This window comes from Phyllobates terribilis, unplaced genomic scaffold (assembly GCF_046119375.1).
Source record: "Phyllobates terribilis strain yellow unplaced genomic scaffold, ASM4611937v1 Scaffold_7__3_contigs__length_470593459, whole genome shotgun sequence".
Lineage (NCBI taxonomy): Eukaryota > Metazoa > Chordata > Amphibia > Anura > Dendrobatidae > Phyllobates > Phyllobates terribilis.
This window is the reverse complement of record NW_027362767.1, coordinates 319,895,471-319,918,354: the sequence shown is the minus strand read 5'-3', so window position 1 is coordinate 319,918,354 and position 22,884 is coordinate 319,895,471. Positions and strand designations below refer to the sequence as shown.

The 22,884-nt window shown below is 40.2% G+C and overlaps 1 protein-coding gene across 6 annotated transcripts in view; it reads right to left on the bottom strand.

Annotated features, from left to right (window-relative positions):
• Positions 1 to 22,884, bottom strand: part of PAK3 (p21 (RAC1) activated kinase 3) — a 199,028-nt gene that overhangs the window by 39,390 nt on the left and 136,754 nt on the right. For 4 of the 6 annotated variants that reach the window (XM_073641130.1, XM_073641129.1, XM_073641131.1 and 1 more), the window contains 2 exons: positions 11,745 to 11,768; positions 867 to 1,020 (listed from right to left, as the gene is read on the bottom strand). In XM_073641130.1, the coding sequence (XP_073497231.1) occupies positions 867 to 1,020; positions 11,745 to 11,768 (178 nt within the window). Of the gene's footprint in view, positions 1 to 866; positions 1,021 to 11,744; positions 11,790 to 13,163; positions 13,183 to 22,884 lie in introns of those variants that run through there. The other 2 variants (XM_073641133.1, XM_073641132.1) reach the window with 2 other exon arrangements.

Sequence of the window (22,884 nt, the reverse complement as noted above, 5' to 3'; positions counted from 1 at the left end):
GTGCTGCCATGCATACCAGGATTGGGGATGAGGGGGTGCCATGCATACCAGGATTGGGGATGAGGGGGTGCCATGCATACCAGGATTGGGGATGAGGGGGTGCCATGCATACCAGGATTGGGGATGAGGGGTGCCATGCATACCAGGATTGGGGATGAGGGGTGCCATGCATACCAGGATTGGGGATGAGGGGTGCCATGCATACCAGGATTGGGGATGAGGGCTACCATGCATACTAGGATTGGGGACGAGGGCTACCATATATACCAGGATTGGGGATGAGGGGTGCCATGCGTACCAGGAAAAGGGGTGCCATGCATACCAAGATAGGGATGAGGGGTACCATGCATACACAAATACCAGGATGGCGGACCATATACCAATAAAAATGCTCACCACCAGGGCGTAGAAAGGGTTCAGTAGCTACTACTGTATATACGAGGGCCATGTGTAGAGGCTCATACTATATATGGTGGGCTGTGTGTGAGCTCATACGGTATATAAAGTGGGTGTCAGCGTACATAATTCTACTCAATATTAATACAATTAATATAAAATAATAATTATATGTAATGTTAATTTGTATATTGAGTAGAATTCATTTTAGTCTATTGGTTTGGCCCTGCTCAAAGGTCACGGTCTCATGTGGCACATCAGGAAAATTAATTGGCCACCCCTGGCATAGCAGATTCTGCTTCTAAACAGTGGCATGCATTGGCAGTGTTACCCGTGTACTAGGAAAAGGAGCGCTCTGTTCTGTCACCTCATCTCCTGCATTCAGTAGGGAATATAATGTAATTCTGCTATTGAGAGGCAAACAATGTATCCATATAAAGAAAAATAAAAATTCATTCTTGTTGCTATACCTCCAGAAGTAAAGCTCATGTATTTCTGGTTGTTCACAGTCTCTTTGGAATCGTAGAATTTGAGGACATCTAACACAGCTTGAGGATTCTTCTTCTGCTCCAGTTTGGTGATGTTTGAGGTCTGCAGTAATCGAGCCCATTGCTCTGGGATTCCCTGCATGACAAAGGGCAAAAATAGAGAATTCAGAATTATCCATCTTCAGCCACTTCAGGTTCAAGAGAAAACATTAGGAGAAGGTTGGGTTGAGACCTTGGTTTTGCTATATGGGTGAGACCTTGGTTTTGCTAGAAATGAATTCAATGCCTTCAAATGACAAAGAGCTAAAACCAGGATCCCAGATGGAGAAAAGAAAGAAAACATTATGGTTGTGAGAGAAAAGAGATGAATGAACCATGTCTGCAAACCATGTCTTTCATGAAATACGGTGGAGGGTTAGTTCTAATTATGGTGGTAAGGTGAAAAACACAAATGACCATTTAAATAGTGAAGTTGAAATATGTATTTGTGCCCTTCTATCAGTATCAGCACGGTACTACGGTGGTATATTGAGCCTTGCCATTAGTAGGTTGGGTGGAAGGGTTAAAGATCATGTCTAGATGAGGGGGCAACTAATAAGCACCTTGGTTTGAGGTCAACCAGATGCCCCGTTGCCTTATATTTCTCCAAACAAGTGAAAATTACTGCAATAATAGAGGAATGATAAAAGTGCCTTTCACCTCTACTATGAATTGTAAGGAAGACTGGGTAGAAGTGCTTCTCTTATAAATCATTTGCATACATGCATCAAAGTGGTGAACATTTATTGTATTAGTATAAACTATAATTATAGTGTCCAAAGTAAATCTACAAGTGAGAAAACATTTTAATCAAATACTGTGAAAACATTTACGCTTCAGAATTGGTATTAACCTTTCTACAGAATCTACTACCTTATCCTTGAGAATATGCAGGTGAAGATTAACAGAAAACTACCAGAATTGTCATATTAAACGCCATTCAAGTGGTCCGCCAGTAAAATATTTAACAAATCATATTCTGTAGGGCTTACTATAAGGCTATGTGCCCATGATGCAGAAATGCTGTCGATTTTTTCCTGAGCGTTTCTGCATCTCCCTGGCAGAAAAAACGCATGCGGATTGCACATGCGGATTGCACATGCGGATTGCACATGCGTTTTCCTGCCAAGGACATGCGGATGAGAAGCGTTCTTCACTTGCATTTCCGCATGCGGGTTGACAAGCGCTTTCCAAGCGATTTTAGCATCACTTGGAAAGTGCTTGACAACTTGATCACACTATATAAATCCATGCAACCGGCATGCATTTATATAGTGTCACCGTAAAAGAATGGTAAAAAATAAATATATCCTTACCTTCTGATGGCCCCCGATGTCCTTGTCTCGGCTTGCCGGCAGCTCGTGGTAGACTAAAGGACTTGCCGACGTCAGCGGTCGCATGACCCGTCACATGACTAAATGACGTCACCGCAGCTCCTCGAGTCCACCGCGAGCTGCCGGCAAGCCGAGGCAAGGACACCGGGGGCCATCAGAAGGCAAGTATAATATTTATTTTTTATTTTATTCTTTTTTTTTTTTTTTTTTTTTTTTTTTACAGGTACTATGCTACCCAGGTCCGGAGGAGAGTCTCCTCTTCTCCAAACCCGGGTACCATCCGCACATTGAAACGCATGGAATACGCATGTACAGATCCAGTGATGCGGATTCCATGCGTTTCAATGCAAGTCAATGGCAGCGAAAACGCCGCGCTTCCACAAAATAATTGGTAGTGCTGTGGATTTTTCTGCAATGATAATCCGCAGCGGAAATTTCCGCAGCATGTGCACAGCACATGCGGATTATCATTGGGGAACATTGCAGACCTTCTACCAAGTGTTTTTTAAGCGTTTCTGCAGCGGAATTGCTGCTGCGGAAAAGCTTAAAAAACACAGTGGGCACACAGCCTTAGAATGGTTTTGCCGTTATGTGCAAATGTTTTAGGCAGGTGAGGAACAAAAGGCTGCAAATTAAGAATGCTTTAAAAATAGAAGTGTTAATCGTTTATTTTCATCAATTAACAAAATGCCAAGTGAATGAGCAAAAAAAAGAGAGATCTAGATCAAAGCAATATTCAGTGTGATCACCTGATGCCTTCAAAAACAACATCTATTCTTCTAGGTACAGTTACCCAAAGTCAGGGTTTTTGTAAGGTTAGGTGCGAGTAACCAATTATACCAAATGAGTGATAATGATCATAATTTTCATATGTAGATTGAAATAGTCATTAAGTGAAACAGCTGTGTAAAAGGATTAAAACTGGGTGAGGAACAGCCAAACTCTACTACAAAAGGCGAGACTGTGGAAGACAGTTTCAGGTCACAAATCATACCATTGCAAGACACAGCACAGCAACAAGACACAAGGTAGTTATACTGCATCAGCAAAGTCTCTACCAGGCAAATATTTCAAAGCAGACTGGGGTTTCAAGATGTGTTGTTCAAGTTCTTTTGAAGAAGCACCGAGAAATAGGCAACGTTGAGGACTGTAGATGCAGTGGTGAGTCAAGGAAACTTAGTGCAGGAAATGAAAGACACATCATGCTTTATTACTTCCCCTCAAGATCAGAAGTTTCCAGCAGCGCCATCAGCTCAGAACTGGCAGTAACCAGTGGGACCCATATAATACACCCATATACTGTTAGGAAAAGTCTGGCCAGAAGTGGTCTTCATGGAAGAATTGAGACCAAAAGGTCATACCTTCGACTGGGAAACAAGGCCAAGCTACTAAAACATGCATGAAAGCATAGGAACTCTGATGTAGAAAAAATGGCAGTAGGTGCGCTGGACTGATATGTCAAAATTAGAAATATTTGGAAGTAACAGAAAGCAGTTTGTTTTCCAAAGGGCTGGAGAGTGGTACAATAATGAGTGTTAGCAGGCAACAGTGAAGCATGGAGGAAGTGTCTTGCAATTTTGGGGCTGTATAAAAACAATTGGAGTTGGAGATTTGGTCAAGATTAATGGTGCCCTCAGTGCTGAGGAATATAATATTCATTGTGCAATACCATCAGGTAGGCATCTGACTGGCTCCAAATTAATTTTGTAGCAGAACAACGACCCCAAATTATTAAGCCAAAATCATAAAGAACTATCTTCCGCATAAAGAAAAACAAGGAGTCCTGGAGGTGATAATATGGCCTCCACGGAGCCCTGATCTCTTCATCATCCAGTCTGTGGGGGATTACATGAAAAGACAGAAAGATTTGTGCAAGTCTACATCCACAGAATATCTGTGTTCAGTACTCCATGATGTCTGGAACAACCTACTTGCTGAGTTCCATCAAAAACTGTGTGCAAGACCTAGAAGAATTGATAGTGATTTGAAGGTAAAAGGGTTGTCACACCAAATATTCATTTGATTAAGATTTCTATTTTGTTCATTCACTTTCTATTGTGTTAATTAATAAACACATTTGCTTTTGCTTATTAACATTCTGAAGCTTCAATTCACGTCGTCATCATGCATCACAATGTTAAGAGTCACAAACAGGTGCATCTCACTACATTAGAATATCATCAAAAAGTTAATTTATTTCAGTTCTTCAATACAAAAAGTGAAACTTATATATTATATAGAGTCATTACAAACAGAGTGATCTATTTCAAGTGTTTATTTCTGTTAATGTTGATGATTATGGCTTACATCCAATGAAAAAGCAAAAGTCATTATCTCAGTAAATTTGAATAATTAACAAAAAACACCTGCAAAGGCTTCCTAAGCGTTTAAAAAGCTCCCTTAGTCTGTTTCAGTAGGCTCCACAATCATGGGGAAGACTGCTGACTTGATAGATGTCCAGAAGGCCATCATTGACACACTCCACAAGGTCCCAGAGTTCCAATTTTCATTTGGAAATCAAGGTCCCAGAGTCTGGAGGAAGAGTGGAGAGGACACAATCCAAGCTGCTTGAGGTCTAGTGTGAAGTTTCCACAATCAGTGATGGTTTGGGGAGCCATGTCATCTGCTGGTGTAGGTCCACTGTGTTTCATCAAGATCAAAGTCAGCGCAGCCGTCTACCAGGAAATTTTAGAGCACTTCATGCCTCCCTCTGCCGATAAGCTTTTTGGAGATGGAAATGTCATTCTCCAGCGGGACTTGGCCCCTGTCCACACTGCCAAAAGTACCAATACCTGGTTTACAAACAACAGTATCACTGTGCTTGATTGTCCTGCAAACTCACCTGACCTTAACCCCATAGAGAATCTATGGGGTATTGTCACGAGGAAGATGAGAGACTCCAGACTTCCATAACACCTCAGCAGTGCCACAGGCTGATCGCCTCCATGCCACGACGCATTGATGCAGTAATTGATGCAAAAGGAGCCCCGACCAAGTATTGAGGGCATTTACTGAACATACATTTCAGTAGGCCAACATTTCGGATTTTAAAAACATTTTTCAAGCTGTTGTTATAAAGTATTCAAATTTACTGAGATAATGACTTCTGTGTTTTCATCGACTGTAAGCCATAATCATCAACATTAACATAAATAAACACTTGGAATAGATCACTCTGTGTGTAACGACTCTATATAATATATGGGTTTCACTTTGTATTGTAGAACTGAAATAAATTAACTTTTTGATGATATTCTAATTTAGTGAGCTGCACCTGTATTTGTCAAACTATAACAGTGAAAAGAATCATGTTCTACACAGCTTTTTATTAGATCGGATGCTTTAAAAGGGTGGCAACTACTTAATTAAATGATATACTATCCTTAGAATAGGTCATCAATATCGGCTGAATGGTGGGGATTCAATGGGTCGGACTACGGCTGAATCATTTGCATTTGGCCACTGTCAGATCTGAAAACAGTGTATGAGACGGAAAAGCACAAAGGCCGTTCTCAGGTTCTGCAGCTTGGCTCTTAGTAAAGTTTATAGAACAGCCACTTCATAGTGTACAGAACCATTTCCATACACAGATTACATCCGGCCACCACCTGAGCCACAGACCGCTGATCAGTGAGGGTGTAGGTCCCTCACTAATGTGATATTGGTGACTTAGCTCAAGGAAATGCCATCAATATCCTTGATAGGTCATCATGGAGAAGAAAATAGATGTTGAAAAAGTATGGGAAGAGGGCAGGACGCCACCACTGGCATCAACTTATCTCTAGGGCAGGGGGTCCCCAACCTGTAGCTCGAGAGCCACATGTGGCTCGCAGGCCCGTGATGTGTGGCGCCCGGCTGTCTGCCAGCTTGGTGTATTAGCACCAGGTGTAGCAAACAGTTGTTAAAAGTAGATCTCTAGATGGTGACTTGTGTGTACTGTGTAGCCCTGCACAGAAGAGCAGATCTGAATGGGGGTAAGATAGGAAACCCTGGAGCTTGGCATACTGCCTTGGTGTGATTTCAGTGGAAAAGCTTTGGCTGTCAATATACCGGTAATAGGGGGCTCTGGCTGTCACTACTGTGAGTGCGGCAGGAGCTGGATGTGGCTCACGACCCTATCTCAGAGCTGAAAGTGGCTCTCAAGGTCAGAAAGGTTGGGGGTCTCTGCTCTAGAGGGAACAAAAAGAATTAAGTGTAAATTTAAAATGACAGATTTTCCTTTCTTCGTGACAATGTCTGTTGAAGAGGTTCAGGAGAACCACATACACATTAAAGGAGTGGCTGAATATAATAAAGGGCATTGAATGGTCACTGTTTTAATAAACTTAAGCTCATATGAGAGCTAACAAAATTGTATAACACTTTAGTTACTTAATATGATATTTTCAGTCCAAAAAATCCCTCCAAAGTGCTGACCACTAGGAGTCCTTCTTCCAACTTGCTGTCCCCTGCCTGTTGTTGAGTGTTATCTGTCTCAGCAGAGCAGGAGCAGAGATTCTGTAGCTGCATCTCTGCTCCTTGTCTGTTAATCTGCATACAGGAATAACAGAGAAGCGAATTTTCAGTTATACAGGCAAGTAATTGAACAATGGCAGGTGCAGTGCATGCTAGAAAGAGGGGTTCTAGCACATAAAGTGCTTAAAGAATGCTGATGAAGAACAACCAACCACACATAGTGAGCAGCAATTTAGAGCTTAACAACAGGGGCAGCTCCTGGACATATCAGACTTGTAAGTGCACAAAAAACAGTTTTAACTTCATTAATGGGAATGAGGCAGCAAGACCATGCTAACGTTCACATATTATTGGATGCAAGATTAAACGTTACTGCTGGCTATGAACCATACATAATACACAGAACATTTTGACTATGGGGATACTACATAGCAAAAAAAAAAAAATTAAATATAGCACACTAAAAAGTATACTTAAAATATTTATTTGGAAGATCGAGCATGGTCTTTGTAACCTACAGCATTATTCTGATGTATCTAATGAAACCTGTATTTTTTTAATCAACTGACAATTTTTTAAACTTACATTATTAAATATCTTGCCATCCAACATCTGCGGGTCAGTAACTAACTCATTCTTACACGGTTTCTCATGCTGAAAACAGGTTTTAGGTCATGTTCACAAGCAGCATTTTTGCTGAATCTTTTTTTCAGCAGCCAAAACCTGCTTTTTGGCAGTAAAAAAAAATTGCTGTGTTCAAAAAGCATGTTTTGCTTTGTGTGTGCGTGTTTTTCCTGTGTTTTTTTTCTGTGCGGATTACATGTTTGATTTGTCTACAGTAGCATGTTTAATAAAGTTAGTTGTATTCAACAAAAAAGCAGCAAAAAAAAAAAAAAATGCAGTGAGACCGGTTTTCTGTTTTCTTGCAGCGCTTTTGCACCCTTATTGCTTTGTACGGGTGAAAAAAAACACAAATAATTGACATGCTGCAGATTTTCAAGAACGATAGATACAGTTCTCAAATTCAGTCAGGAAATAAAAACCAAAACAAGTCTTTTGTTGAGATTTCTGACATCTCAGAGCTTTTGCTGGTATTGTAAAACGCAGCTTCTTTTCTGCAGAAAAAAAAAAAACAGCCTTATACTCCTTAGCAGCAGCCTTGCCTCCATTGCCCTTTAAACCTGCACATCCACATTAAAAATCTGGAGGACTCTGACACATCAGAATTCACATACTAAATCTGATGCATTTATTTGTATGTTTCAAGGTCCATGTTTAATACTTGTACAGCTGGTAGTTATGTAGTACTAAACCACAGAAGAGATTACAGGCAATTACAGAATAGACAAGCATCCACAGAATAAAGCAAGTTGGGGGGGAAGGGGGGTCCTACTCATCTAACTCCAGGCTCAAGACACAAACAATATAGGAGAACGTGCATGAGGTCAGGAAGTGGGGGTATAAGGAATCTTAAAACCACAGTAAATGTTACGGTTTCGGGAAAAAACTAAATGATTCTTTCCAAAGGGAACCTGTCGAGAACATTGTACTAATGAAACTAGGGGCATCACTGTATAGGTCATAGAAAAATCAGAATTAATCCTGTTTTGAAGTAATCAGATGTACAGTCACTGAAAAATCAAGATTTGAAACTACATGCTAATTAGTCTGGAAGTGCACTGGGGGCGTGTCTATGCACTCAGTGCACTTCAAAGCAAATTAGCATGAACTTCAAAGTTCACTTTCTCATTTCTTGCACATCAGATGACCACCAGAAATCACTTATTGTTGTCCTACAACCTATACAGTCACAGCACAGTTATTTTTCTAAAATCATTCACAGATTCCTTTAAAATGCAGTGATTTTAATAAACTCAAGCCCGTTACAAAAAACAAACAAACAGTTACTTGAAGGTCACGTGTAGTAACAATAAAGGGTAGTGGTTTCTTTTATTACATTATACTAGCAGCTGACACGCTCAGTGATTTAAGTAGTAAAGCTGGAGAAATGATGCAACCCAACATGTCCGCTTACGCCTTCCCTGGAATCTGACTTCATGGAGAGTGTGGGTCATTCTTACACATCACACAGCTAATATAATCAGCTTATCCCATCTGTCTGTCCGTCCAGGAAATCCTGCGTCGCTGATTGGTCCGGCCGCGGCCAATCAGCGACGTGGGATTTCAGAACAAGATGGCGGCCGTTAGCGGCTCATCTGCCGCACGGAGTTCAGCGGCGATGCAGCCGGGAGATGATCGGCGCTAGCCGGTCATCTCCCGGCTGCTCGCAGCAGAAGTACCCCAACCGGCGGCCTAGGCGGTGCCGCTCCCCGGTCCTACCTTCACACTTGCCGTCGGGAGATCAGCGGCCCTTGTGACGGTAGCCGCATGGAGGTCAGCGGCGATGCAGCCGGGAGATGACCAGCGCAGCGGAAGTACCCGCACAGGCATCGCCGCTCCCCAGTCCTCACAAACACGGTTCGCTGATTGGTCGCGGCCACCAGCCGCGACCAATCAGTGATATTGGCGCCAAATTTAAAACACCGTTTCTCTGATTGGTCGCGGCGGTCGGCCGCATACATATTCTAGAATACCCGATGCGTTAGAATCGGGCCACCATCTAGCAGCTAATAAATGGCCATTGAAAAGGGAGGGTTATTTTGACTCTGCTCAAAATAACATGAGGAGGCAAAGCAGGGCAAGTCTCATCAGGTCTACTGATAGTTGCCGGCTCATGTGTGCAAGCAGCAAGCATCACACATCTGTCACATTTTAAGGAAAAAGGATAAGTGCGGGACACCTCCCATTTGCACATGCGACCCAGCAGATAATTATAGTGCTTGCCATCTTCCAATGTAGAAGTGAGCGGAGACAGATTATCCTTTTAACCTGCTGACAGATACCACAGGCTATGGCTTATGTACAGCAGGAAAAAAAGGACTGTGCATGCTAAAATCCAACATGCCTGATCAGTCTTTCCCAAGACATTTGAGAAGAGCTGGAAGGGCCCTTTTACACTTCAAATAGCTGAATCAACCAATTAAAATGGAATTCTGACAGCGTTTAGCTAAATCTCCTACATTTATGGCATTTGCATTGGATATGCTGTAAATATATAGCTGATACAGGACCTAACAATGGGACCTGCATCAAGATGTAGAAGGGGCCCCAACACCCAGCTGTCAAAAAAAAAAAAAAGAGGTGGACAATTCTCATGTAATTCCTTCCCTGGAGTTGTCCCACAATGAACAAAGATAAGAACATTTGGATCTCAGCTAATATCTAAAACAGGGGTCCCAAACCCCTCATTATACAACAGTATTGGGGAGAATTTTGAATAGAGCGCTGGTCGAACATGCATAGTGCCTCTTCATTTACAGTTTACAGAGAACTAAGAAATTGAACTTGTACTTTAAGAGGACCGATCACTGAATTATTTTTTTTTAATTTTAAGAGTTCCTCCTGCAAGAGGTGCAGCTCAGCAGATTCTGTAAGTTTTTCCTTTTCTTCTTTGCCCCTCCATTTCAAAGTTAAGCCACCTTGTAATAAAAGCTGTGCAAATTTTCTCTTCCACCAAAAAGGAGTATACCAGAGAACTGCTCTTTGGGCGCGACATAGGAGAAAAAGTAAATGCCCACAGAGAAGTTCTGCGGTATATACTCAGTTGGTGAAAGGGAATATTTGCACCATTATTACTAGAACCCTGGAACGGAGGGACACAGAAAGAAAGAAAAAACTGTTCCAGAAACAGTGAAGCAGCAGAAATTAGCGGAAATAATCAGCTTAAAGTAAAGAATCCAGTGAAAGGTCCTCTTTAATAGATCAAGAAAACTTTCACATATATAAAAAGTAACAGACATTTGTATAACGGACCTGGAAGCAAATCGGTTGGAATAAATTATTATAAATGAGGCTAGATATTTCAGTATCTTGACTTCATTGTATCCGTATAAAAAAAAAAAAAAATAGTACAAAAAAATATAAAATGACAATTTTATGTGGATGTTTAAAGAGGTCTCAGCAATTTTCGTCTCCTAACCCCTCGTAAAGATGTGTGTAATGTACTATAAATTAATTAAAATATCTACTGATCATTATCTTCACTCGTTTTCAGTGCTGCTCCAGTCCTCTTCTTGTCCACATGACCCGAAACCAGAATAACTGGCTCCCATAAGGGTTTCTTAATGCAATTCTTTGGGGCCTCCTCATTCTGAGTCTCATAGCCTTACATTGAAAATGAAGCACCGTACCACACAGTGTGGGCCGAAAAAGCTGAAGAGAGGTCACGTGTGCCAGAAGGAGACCGGAGCGGAGCTGGGCACTGGGGAAGACAGCAATAGATAAGCATTTTAATACACTTCAACTACATTACATACATAATTAGGATAGAATATGGAATAAAAATTGTGGAGACTTCTTCAAACCAAGTAAGGCACCAGGTGCACCCTTGGTGTGGCCAAAAAATCCAGTGCACCTTCTTACCTAGTTTTTTTCCCTCTATCTCCACTCTCTCTTTTCTTTGATTTACAGCTCTGGCATTATGGTAGCAGAGAAGGGTGGAGAAATATGGAAAACAAGTAGGTGGGAAATTGCACCTTGGACACACCAAGGGAGCACCGAACGCCATGGTTTTAACATTCATTTTGAGCCGACAGACTACCTTTAAGATACTTTCTTTGCACAGTTTTAAACTTTGGTCATTTAAGACATAGCTGAATGCACTTTTATCATCCTGTGATTCTAAGGCAAATTACTAGCAATTGATAAAGAAGAATGTGAGAAAGTTGAATAACAAATTCATGTTTTGTCTTTGGTGCCACCCCAATCTAGACATACAATCTGTGCAGAATACTACAATTCTAGAAAACACATTTGGAATGAGTGACATGGGCCCCTGGAGTTTGGGATTGAATGACAGAATGATGATCCAAGCAACATATCTACAGCACACGCATGAACTTGCAGCTGCAAACGCTAGGACATCTCAAAGAAGCACTTTTGATGCAAGCTTCTTTTAGGGCCTGTGACGCACCTCTGCGAGTTTCCCTGAGCCCATCTGTGAACCACAGAGATCTGGCTGCAATGGACGTAAATAAAGAAAGAAAGAAAAAGTTAAAATAGGATGGGGGAGAACTTAGAGGGTGGAAAAGGAAATGACCCAATGATGAGTGGGGGTGGGGGGAAATTTCATGGTATGTGGAAAAAGATCCCATGTCAAAAAGGAGGGTTTACACTATGAAGTGTCTGAGGACAGGGTGTAGTGCAGGTTGGAGGAGGACAGATTTTGGAAAACAGGTTTAGTGGTCTTCTGCTCTAGGATAATTAATCTTGATTAGGGTTGGTGATCTGACTTGGGAAACCTCATAGTCAATCCAAATATTTATATGGACGATTTTCTTTATTTTCCCCCTACATTGTACTTTTAAAATCGTAGCGCATGAAAGTTTGAGCTCGTGAATTAAATTCCTTTATTTCATTAATGGATGCATAACCCTAAATTTTACCTGCTAGGTATGAAGAATAACAAAAAGTCTGCAAAATAAAATTGAAGCCTAGTGATGTGGAAGGTATCAGCAGATGCGATGTCACCGGCCGCGCTCACCTCCTGATGTGGAAATGAGTGGAGCCGCTACACCCCTTTGACTAATAAAAAGTCTGCTACATTTATAATATACTATTGGAACATAGTTTTAGCTTCCTGTACTTTTTGGGCAATTTCAGGGAAAAAACTATAAGGCTATACTATACATTTCATAGGAGCGCCCTTGTATTGAAAAGCACTTTTGAGAAATGATTTTCAGCACCATTGGTTAAAAAAAAAAAAAGTAAACCATCCAAAAATATGACACTATTTTGATGTACGCTGGTCCAGTGTTGATGGACATGTTCAGTGTATACATCAAAAACATAGTAATGTGAACACAGCCTGGTAATAGGATCCACCAGAATGGATGGATCATAACCGATCCATTACCGTATATTCTTCATGGTCCTTGTGAGAACAAAAATATCATCCTTGAGAAGTCAGTAGTCAAATTCTTGGTCAACAGCTGTGTTAGTGCCATTATTTGACTAGCATTTTATTCTAAAGCTCATTTTCCAAAAACTTAAAACTCCGGGGGACATGCGTCTTGTCAGCAAAACGTGGAAGAGTTCTTTTGCTCCAAATCAAACTGAAGAGTAGTTAGTACAAGCAGAGAGGTGTGCCGGCATGCAATGGTCAGTAGTGTCATGTGAAGCTTAAATAATAATAAAAAAAAAGTCCAACTCAGGAGCCCATGCAGTTCTTTCCAATTGTGGCTCTATATTAATCTAGTAGCAAACACAGAGCGCAGCCAAGGTGAGGTGATAACAAAGGGTTACAGGGGGCGTATATGAAATACATGTCACCAAAAGGATCAGACAGCTGTTATGGGAACTGGTGTAATTATCATAGGAAAAATAATCATACAGCGTTAGAAATCCCAATGGTACTTCCAAACTTTCCAGAAAGATAAAAGTGAAAGAGAAGGACAAAAGTGGTCAATGACGTCAAACTGTACAAAAAAAAAAACCTGCTCCAAGGCTTCACACATTTTGGAGAATCACAATAAATACACCTATTACTCTCCCTACTTTGGAGCACATATTAATAAACCAATAATTAAAGGAATGCACTGGTAAATTAAAGGGGCCCCATAACATCTGTGAGGCAGTTACAGACAGTAGTGGGCCACAAAGGGTCGTCTTCAATGGCAAACTGGGCAACAGGTGCATAGATGCCACAAACTGTACACCACTGGTAAAGGAGCTTGTATCTACACAGTTCTAGGCCACGTTTTATAACAACCTTTATTTGGCATTTCTAGAAATTATGCAAGTAGTGTAAAAACTATCTAGTTATTTTACTCAAGGGCTATATACACCTTTTTGAAACCATTTCATCTTTATTCTTCTATTGCAAATAAAAAAGCAACTTACTAACAGCTGTGATAAATAGATAATTTGGAAAATGTTTAATCTCCATGGTAACAGACTACAAACATACCCAATGTAGTCAGATGCTGCAGTCATACTCTCCCAACATTATTTTAACAGCCTTAGAAACATACATTAGGAATAAGAAGGGAATAAATAGAAGAGAGTATCACTACAGGATGAGTTGCCTCAAAAGAAGGTCTAGAAGGTGGATATAGCCCTTGCAGAAGGTAACACTATTACAATTATTGGCATCATTAATCGAGAACAGGTCTGAAACATAAGCTACAGTTTTCCCACTAAGTTTTATATACAGGTGCATCTCACTAAAGTAGAATATTATCAAAAAGTTAATTTATTTCAGTTCTTCAATACAAAAAGTGAAACTCATATTATATAGAGTCATTACAAACAGAGTGATCTATTTCAAGTGTTTATTTCTGTTGATGTTGATGATTATGGCTTACAGCCAATGAAAACACAAAAGTCATTATCTCAGTAAATTAAAATAATTAACAAAAAACACCTGCAAAGGCCTCCTAAGCATTTAAAAAGGTCCCTTAGTCTGTTTCAGCAGGCTCCACAATCATGGGGAAGACTGCTGACTTGACAGATGTCCAGAAGGCAGTCATTGACACACTCCACAAGGTCCCAGAGTCTGGAGGAAGAGTGGAGAGGCCACAATCCAAGCTGCTTGAGGTCTAGTGTGAAGTTTCCGCAATCAGTGATGGTTTGAGGAGTCATGTCATCTGCTGGTGTAGGTCCACTGTGTTTTATCAAGACCAAAGTCAGCGCAGCCGTCTACCAGAAAATTTTAGAGCACTTCATGCTTCCCTCTGCCGACAAGTTTTTGGAAGATGGAAATTTCATTCTCCAGTAGGACTTCGCACCTGTCCACACTGCCAAAAGTACCAATACCTGGTTTACACACAACAGTATCACTGTGCTTGATTGGCCAGAAAACTCGCCTGACCTTAACCCCATAGAGAATCTATGGGATATTGTCAAGAGGAAGATGAGAGACACCAGACCCAACAATGCAGACGAGCTGAAGGCTGCTATCAAAGCAACCTGGGCTTCCATAACACCTCAGCAGTGCCACAGGCTGATCGCCTCCATGCCACACAGCATTGATGCAGTAATTGATGCAAAAGGAGCCCGAACAAGTATTGAGTGCATTTACTGAACATACATTTCAGTAGGCCAACATTTCGGATTGTAAAAACATTTTTCAAGCTGTTATAAAGTATTCTAATTTACTGAGATAATGACTTGTGTTTTCATTGGCTGTAAGCCATAACCATCAACATTAACAGAAATAAACACTTGGAATAGATCACTATAGACTCTCTATAATAAAGGAGTTTCACTTTTTGTATTGAAGAACTTCATTAAATTAACTTTTTGATGATATTCTAATTTTGTGAGATGCACCTGTATATAGCTACTAAAGACCAAACGGAAAGAATGATGGTCTCCTCAGATTTATCCAGATATCTATGGTCAAAGGGAATTTGTCAGCAGGTTTTGCTATGTAGTCTGATAGCAGCATTATGTAGGGGCCGAGACCCCGATTCCAGGGATGTGTCACTTACTGGAGAGCGTGGTGCAGTTTTCATAGAATCCTTGTTTTCTCTGCTGTAGATGTAGCTGTGTATAACCAATCCCACACCACTGATTGGCTGCTTACTGTGTACACAGATTAGTTGGACTACCTGGCACATGAGTCTTAGTCCTGCACTGATAATCTCCTGCTCATAAAACACTGATTGTATTGAAAACGACAATACACAACCCAGCAAGTGACGCATGCCTGGAATCAGGTTCTCTGTCCCTATATTATGCTGCACTCAGATTCAATAGCAAAAACCTGCTGTACAAATGTAGGTCACTAGATATTTTTGCAAATATGAAAGAAAATTTCAAACAAGTGGTTGTCTTGGTTCTTCACGCAAGATATTAATTTGCCTTCATAAAAACATTATAAAAACCAACCAAAGTATTCTCCATGGTATTCTCGAAGTTTTGCTAGCAGTGATTACTTACCAACACATCTACCTGCTGTTTCCTTGGTTGCCACTAACAGACTGACAGAAAATGTCTTGTGTAGACTAAAAAAAAAAAACCTTTGAAATACCAGATACTAGTTAAGCTGGAAATGAATTCTCACGTAAAAGGGTAAGTTCACACATGTCAAATCTGTTATGGAACTTGGTGTGACTGAAGAACCTAATTCTGCATAGGATCAATTCTGCAGCGTGTGTATAGATGTCTAAGAGCCTTAATCAGATGTATGGAACAGTCGTAGAAATTTGCCAAAATAGTTTATTTATTCCTTTTGCAAAATATGGGGCACATTTAAATAGCAGTAGCGGGAACCAAGGCATAATTTCGCAGAGACATACATATAGAATAGGTTCTATACATTATGTATGAGTGAGCAGAGTAAGCCAAGAATGCGGTGATTATGTGATCAATGACAGGTGATGAATCCGATTCATTTTTCTCCTACTGATACATTATGGGTCCATAAACTTTATTCTTGTTACTCCAACTGTCAAAAGTAACGGAAACCTGTGTGAACATGGCATAGTAATTGCCTCACTCTCACAGCCACTTTTCATAGGCATTAAGACCCTCTATTATTCAGAGCACTGAGCCAGTAAATATCAGCGCCCCCTACTCTGGGAGGTCCTCATCCGCTATTCATCTGAAATTCCAAAATTATACTAAATTTTGCCTGCAACCTAGTTAGCCATGTATATCTCTGGGAGTGATCGAAGACCACCAGCTGGTCTCATGGAATATCAGAAGAAGAACCCTCAAAAATCAGCTGAAAAACAGGTGTTGACATCATGAGACAACCTCTGTAAATGATTGACTAAAGGGACTTTAGTATGCCTTCCTCTGGATCAACACTTCTGTTCCAAGGCTATGACTATGAAATATACCAATTTTTCTAAAAAAGAACGAGCAACTGAAGGAAAATATTTTTCTGCTGATGTGGTTCTCCCGTACAGAATACAGAAATCAACTACAGCGGTGTACGGCTGATTGATGAGCTCCAGGCATTTCTCTGTAAAAATTCATTTCTCAAGTCATGTGTTGAAAGTCATGCGACTGGATGTAAACTATTCTCCATACTCAAATCAACCACAAGTCTGGGGAAAGTTTGTGAGTGCCTTTTTTTTTTTGCAGCCATCAGACCTGCTGATATAAGCACTTTCCACTTCAAATAATATCTTGTATAACAAGGTACATAAAATACGACTTAAAGAAGTCTTTTGTATTCACCGCGGTAGTAACACTATTAAAGCTTCAAAAAGCTTCAATTTGCTGACTTTTTTTTATTTTTCCTTTCCAAATCGGTGCAGTTTGCATATTACTTGCCAGCAATTTTGTATTGGTATATTATAAAAAGAGGAATGAAGATAAACTCAATTTTTATTCAATGAATAGAAGAATGAATTGTCAGCTCGGTATGCTTGTGTGTAAATGTGTTTGATTCACTTCTCCGAGTACGGATTATTTTATGAGATGCTACGTTATTTATTTATACAAGATTTGGTTGTCATTTCTAAACAGCTTTGTGTTATGTGGGTGATGTGTCTATGAGAATATGGGCTTATTCAATCAGTTCAGCATTTCCAACTATTTATTTTTTTATCATGCTTTTATATTTATTTGTTTTATGTATTTTACACACTGTGCCCCCATAAGGTCTTCTAATGCCTCCCAAAGGTCTTATAACACATTAATACATTTCTTCTATTGAGGATTTCCGCTGTAACTGGGGCTCGTATATTAGCCCCAGTTACAGGAGAAAAATCACTCTCTTCTCTGCACAACAGATGCTGCCCATCCCAGCTCGGCAGCTGATCTAGCTGTCTAGCAGTATTAGATGCTGCTGAGCTGTGATTGGCAGTGTTTAAGAATCAGGGGTGACAGAGCACACCCTCAAAGAAGACACTGAAGAAACGCCCAGTTACACTTGAAGCAGAGATTTCACATACTGCGCTCCAAATAGAAACAAATGTGAATATCTCTGTAATGGAGCGACTCAGTACAAAATGGAAATGGGCAGAGCAGTCAGGGGAGTGTAGTGATTTTTACACTGTATTTAACACTTTTTTTTGAGCAAGTGATAAGTCCTTTAGTCACAAAAAATAAAAAAAACTTTTTTGCCAGTCTTTTAAAATAAGCCCAAATTTTCAAGTGTATTATATATTAGTTTTGAGTCCCATAGATTTCCCTTTAGAAAGTCTGTTGAAATATCTAGAGCTCTTGAACACCAATTAAGAGGTATTTTTGGAATCTGAAACTCACTTAAGGGGCATTTGCACTGCAAGATAATCGTGAACAAGAATAGTTTTAAAAAGTTTGTTTCACGATTACCTTCAGTGTAAACAGGCTGCCGATCACCTGATGAACGAGCAAAAAGTTCATCGGGTGAAAATCTTTTCTGCAGCACAAAAGATCATCGTTCTCGGTGATGCATCGTCCTGTTGTAAACGGGACTCGCACTGCCGAGAACTATGGCAGCCTAGGAGCATTGAGGGGCCAAGCATAGATTGCACAGTGGGCATTGTGTACTTTGGTCTGACTGGCTAAACAGGAAATTAAACGATCGGTAAGAGTTTACTGATCGGCAGTTGCATCATGCCGTTGGTCGTCTGTGTAAATGTACCTGTAAAAAGGACCGTCAACTGCCAATAATATGTAATTGATTTATCTGGTGTAAATGTCTCAGTTATCTTGACTGCATGTAAAACTAGTCCTTTTAGCTAAGACTGTGTGGTCATCAAGAAGACATCCATAGAGAAGAGTTGAGGACCACTTCGATAAGACTAGAGTTACATTTAACCGGTTCCCGACCGCCCACTGTAGATAAACGTCGGCGCTTGCCGGGCTCTGTGCAGCGCCGACGTTTAAAAACGGTGGGTGGTCTCGCAGTGCTCAGGACCCCCAGGGTCCTGCAAGCACTGCGATTCCGGTGCAGAGCGTTAGCTCTGACAGGGTACATCATCGGGACCTGATTAGATCAGGTCCCAGTGATGTTAACCCTTTGCTGTCTTCTATATGCTGTGATCTATAGTGATCGCGGCATATAGGAGACAGCAGGAAGAGAGGGGGTCGTCTTACTTACCTCCGAAGACCTCCGTTTCGTTTGAGGACCTGGGGTTGCTATGGCAGCTGGAGGTCACATGACCGCCTCCAGCTCTGCCATATATGGTGTCCTTCCTGTCTGGCTTCAGCCTGTATGTAGCTGATACCAGACAGGAGACTCTGACTGAAACAGTCAGGGAAGATCTCATGTAATGTAATATATGTCTATTACATTACATGAGATCAGTGATCAGAAAAATAAAAATTAATTTCCCATACAGGGACTAAGTAAAAATGTAAAAAAAAGTAAAAAAAAAGTTTTTAAACTATTAAAAAAAAAAATCACAAAATAAATAAAAATAAATAAATAAAATATTAAACCAATAAATCCATAAATTATTACAAAACCAAAAAAAGTACACATATTTGGTATCGCCGCGTCCGAAACAACCCGAGCTATAAAACTGTCACACTAATTAACTCCTTCTGTGCACACCGTAATAAAAATAAATAAAAAACGGAGCAAAAAAATATGCTTTTTCATCATATCGCCAAACAAAAAGTGGAAAAAAATGCGATCAAAAAGCAGAATAGAAATAAAAATGGTACCGCTGAAAACGTCATCTTGTTCCGCAAAAAAAAAGCCGCCATACAGCTCCATCAGCCGAAAAATAAAAAAGTTATAGCGCTCAGAATAAAGCAATGCAAAAAAAATATTTTTTTTTCTATAAAATTGTTTTATTGTGTAAAAGCGCCAAAACATAAAAAAATACAGTAAGTGTAGTATCGCTGTAAACGTACTTACCCGAAGAATAACGCTGCCTGATCACTTTTACCACACGCAGAACGGCATAAAAAAAAAACTCAAAAAACAATTCCTGAAGTGTTTGTTTTTGTTAACTTTACCTCCCAAAAAACGGAATAGAAAGCGATCAAAAAATGTCACGTGCCCAAAAATGGTTCCAATAAAATTGTCAACTCGTCCCGCAAAAAACAAGCCATCACATGACTCTATCGGCCGAAATATGGAAAAATTATAGCTCTCAAAATATGGTGATGCAAAAACTAGATTTTGCAAAAAAAGCGTATTTTAGTGTGTGACAGCTGTCAGTCATAAAAACCCGATATAAATCTGGTATCTCTGTAATCGCACCGACCCGAAGAATAAAGTAATCTAATCAGTTATATCACACGAGGAACGGCATAAAAAATAAATAAAACAAATATTATTCACCTGCTACTGATTTGTTTATTATGTCTCCCAAAGATCCCAGTAAGGCTCTGCTCACATTTATCCTGTGCTCTGCGCTGAGCTCTTACACCAGAGTTTCCGTGTAAATCTCTGAAATACGTGATTCAGCCAGAACCCATGATGGAAGATTCCCTGTAATGAGGCAGATATAGGCCACTGTGGATGCCGTCTAGCCTGGGATCCCACGGTGTCATTTGTTTTAGGCGTGCATAAAAGTGCGGTTGGCCACAGTTTTGTGCACTTCTGAAAAAAAGGACACCACTAAACAGAGGCCAGACGGAGTCCAGAGTAACTCTGCTGCCTCATTACAGTGAATGGATCCCGCAGGGGTTTCATCTGAATTACATCACTTGGAAAATTAGATGGAAACCCCGATGTAAGTGCTCAGCCTAGAGCGCCGGATAAATGTTACGTAAAATGTTCCCAATAAAAGCTTCAACTCAGTCCTCAAAAAAAGCTAGTCCCCACTCAGGTCCATCATCTGTTAAAAATATAAGGGACTTCCAAGTTACTGGTAGCAGAAAGGCTCTGGAAAAGCAAAATGGCCCTTGCCCCCCAAAAGAAATTCAGAAAATTTTGTGCTCCCAAATCCAAATGCCTATTCTACAATAATTTGTTCTCCAATTGTCAAATAGCACTCCGTTCCCCCCAGATCTCGCCGTATGGCTGAGCGGTACGATACAGCCACATATGGGGTATTGACACTTTTAGAAGAAATTGTGTGACACATTTCGGCACCATTTTTACCCATTGCCCTGTGTGAAAATATAAAATCTGAGGGTAAAACATTTTTTTGTGGTAAAAATATAATTATGCTTTTTTCACTGCCCAATGGTATAAATTTAAAAATTAAAAAATGCTCACTACTTCCCTAGATGAATTCCTTGAGAGGTGTAGTTTACAAAATGGGGTCACTTGTGGGGGTTTCTGCTGTTTTGGCATGTCAGGGGCTCTCAAATGTGACATGGTGTCTGCTGCCTATCCCAGCCAACATAGCGCTCCTTTCTCTTCCGAACCCTGCCGTACACCAAAGCAGTGGTTTTCCCCCACATATGGGGTATCGGCGTACTCAGGAGAAATTGTACAACAAATTTCATGGTGCAATTTATCCTGTTACCTTTATGATAATGCAAAATTAGGGAATGAAAAACATTTTTTATGGGAAAAATGTGAAAATTTTATTTTTACGGCTCAATATTATAAACTTCTGTGAAGCAGCTGGGGGTGCAAGGTGCTCACCACACATCTAGATAAGTTCCCTAAGGGGTCTAGTTTCCAAAATGGTGGCACTTGTGGGGGGTTTCCGCTGTTTAGGCACATTAGGGGCTCCCCAAATGTGACATGGCGTCCGCTAATTATTCAAACAAATTTTACATTCAAAAAGTCAAATGGCGCTCCTTCCCTTTCAAACCTTGCCATGTGCCCAAACAGTAATTTGCCTCCACATATGGGGTATCGGCGTGTTCAGGAGAAATTGCACAACAAATTTCGTGGTGCAATTTATCCTGTTACCCTTATGATAATACAAAATTAGGGAATGAAAAACATTTTTTGAGGGAAAAATGTGAAAATTTTATTTTTACGGCTCAATATTATAAACTTCTGTGAAGCAGCTGGGGGTGCAAGGTGCTCACCACACATCTAGATAAGTTCCCTAAGGGGTCTAGTTTCCAAAATGGTGGCACTTGTGGGGGGTTTCCACTGTTTAGGCACATTAGGGGCTCCCCAAATGTGACATGGCGTCCGCTCATTATTCAAACAAATTTTACATTCAAAAAGTCAAATGGCGCTCCTTCCCTTTCAAACCCTGCCATGTGCCCAAACAGTAATTTGCCTCCACATATGGGGTATCAGCGTGTTCAGGAGAAATTGCATAACAAATTTCATGGTGCAATTTATCCTATTACCCTTATGATAATGCAAAATTAAGGGATGAAAAACGGTTTTGTGGGAAAAATGTGAAAATTTTATTTTTACAGCTCAATATTATAAACTTCTGTGAAGCACCTGGGGGTTCAAGGTGCTCACCACACATCTAGATAAGTTCCCTAAGGGGTCTAGTTTCCAAAATGGTGTCACTTGTGGGGGGTTTCCACTGTTTAGGCACATCAGGAGCTCTCCAAACGCAACATGGCGTCCGCTAATTATTCAGACAAATTTTACATTCAAAAAGTCAAATGGCGCTCCTTCCCTTCCGAACCCTGCCGTGCGCCCAAACAGTGGTTTTCCCTCACATATGGGGTATCAGCACGCTCAAGAGAAATTGCACAAAAAAATTTGGGGTCCATTTTTTCATGTTACCCCTGTGAAAATAAAAAAATTGGGTCTAAAGTAACATTTTTGTGAAAAAAGTTAAAATGTTAATTTTTTTCTTCCACATTCCAAAAATTCCTGTGAAGCACCTGAAGGGTTAATAAAGTTCTTGAATGTGGTTTTGAGCACCTTGAGGGGTGCAGTTTTTAGAATGGTGTCACTTTTGGGTATTTTCTGTCATAAAGACCCCTCAAAGTGACTTCAAATATGATGTGGTCCCTAAAAAAATGTTTTTGTAAATTTTGTTGGAAAAATGAGAAATCGCTGGTCAACTTTTAACCCTTATAGCTCCCTAACAAAAAAAAATTTGGTTCCAAAATTGTGCTGATGTAAAGTAGACATGTGGGAAATGTTATTTATTAACTATTTTGTGTGACATATCTCTCTGATTTAAGGGCATGAAAATTCAAAGTTTGAAAATTGCAAAATTTTCAAAATTTTCGCCAAATTTCCGATTTTTTCACAAATAAACGCAAGTGATATCGAAGAAATTTTACCACTATCATGAAGTACAATATGTCACGAAAAAACAATCTCAGAATCA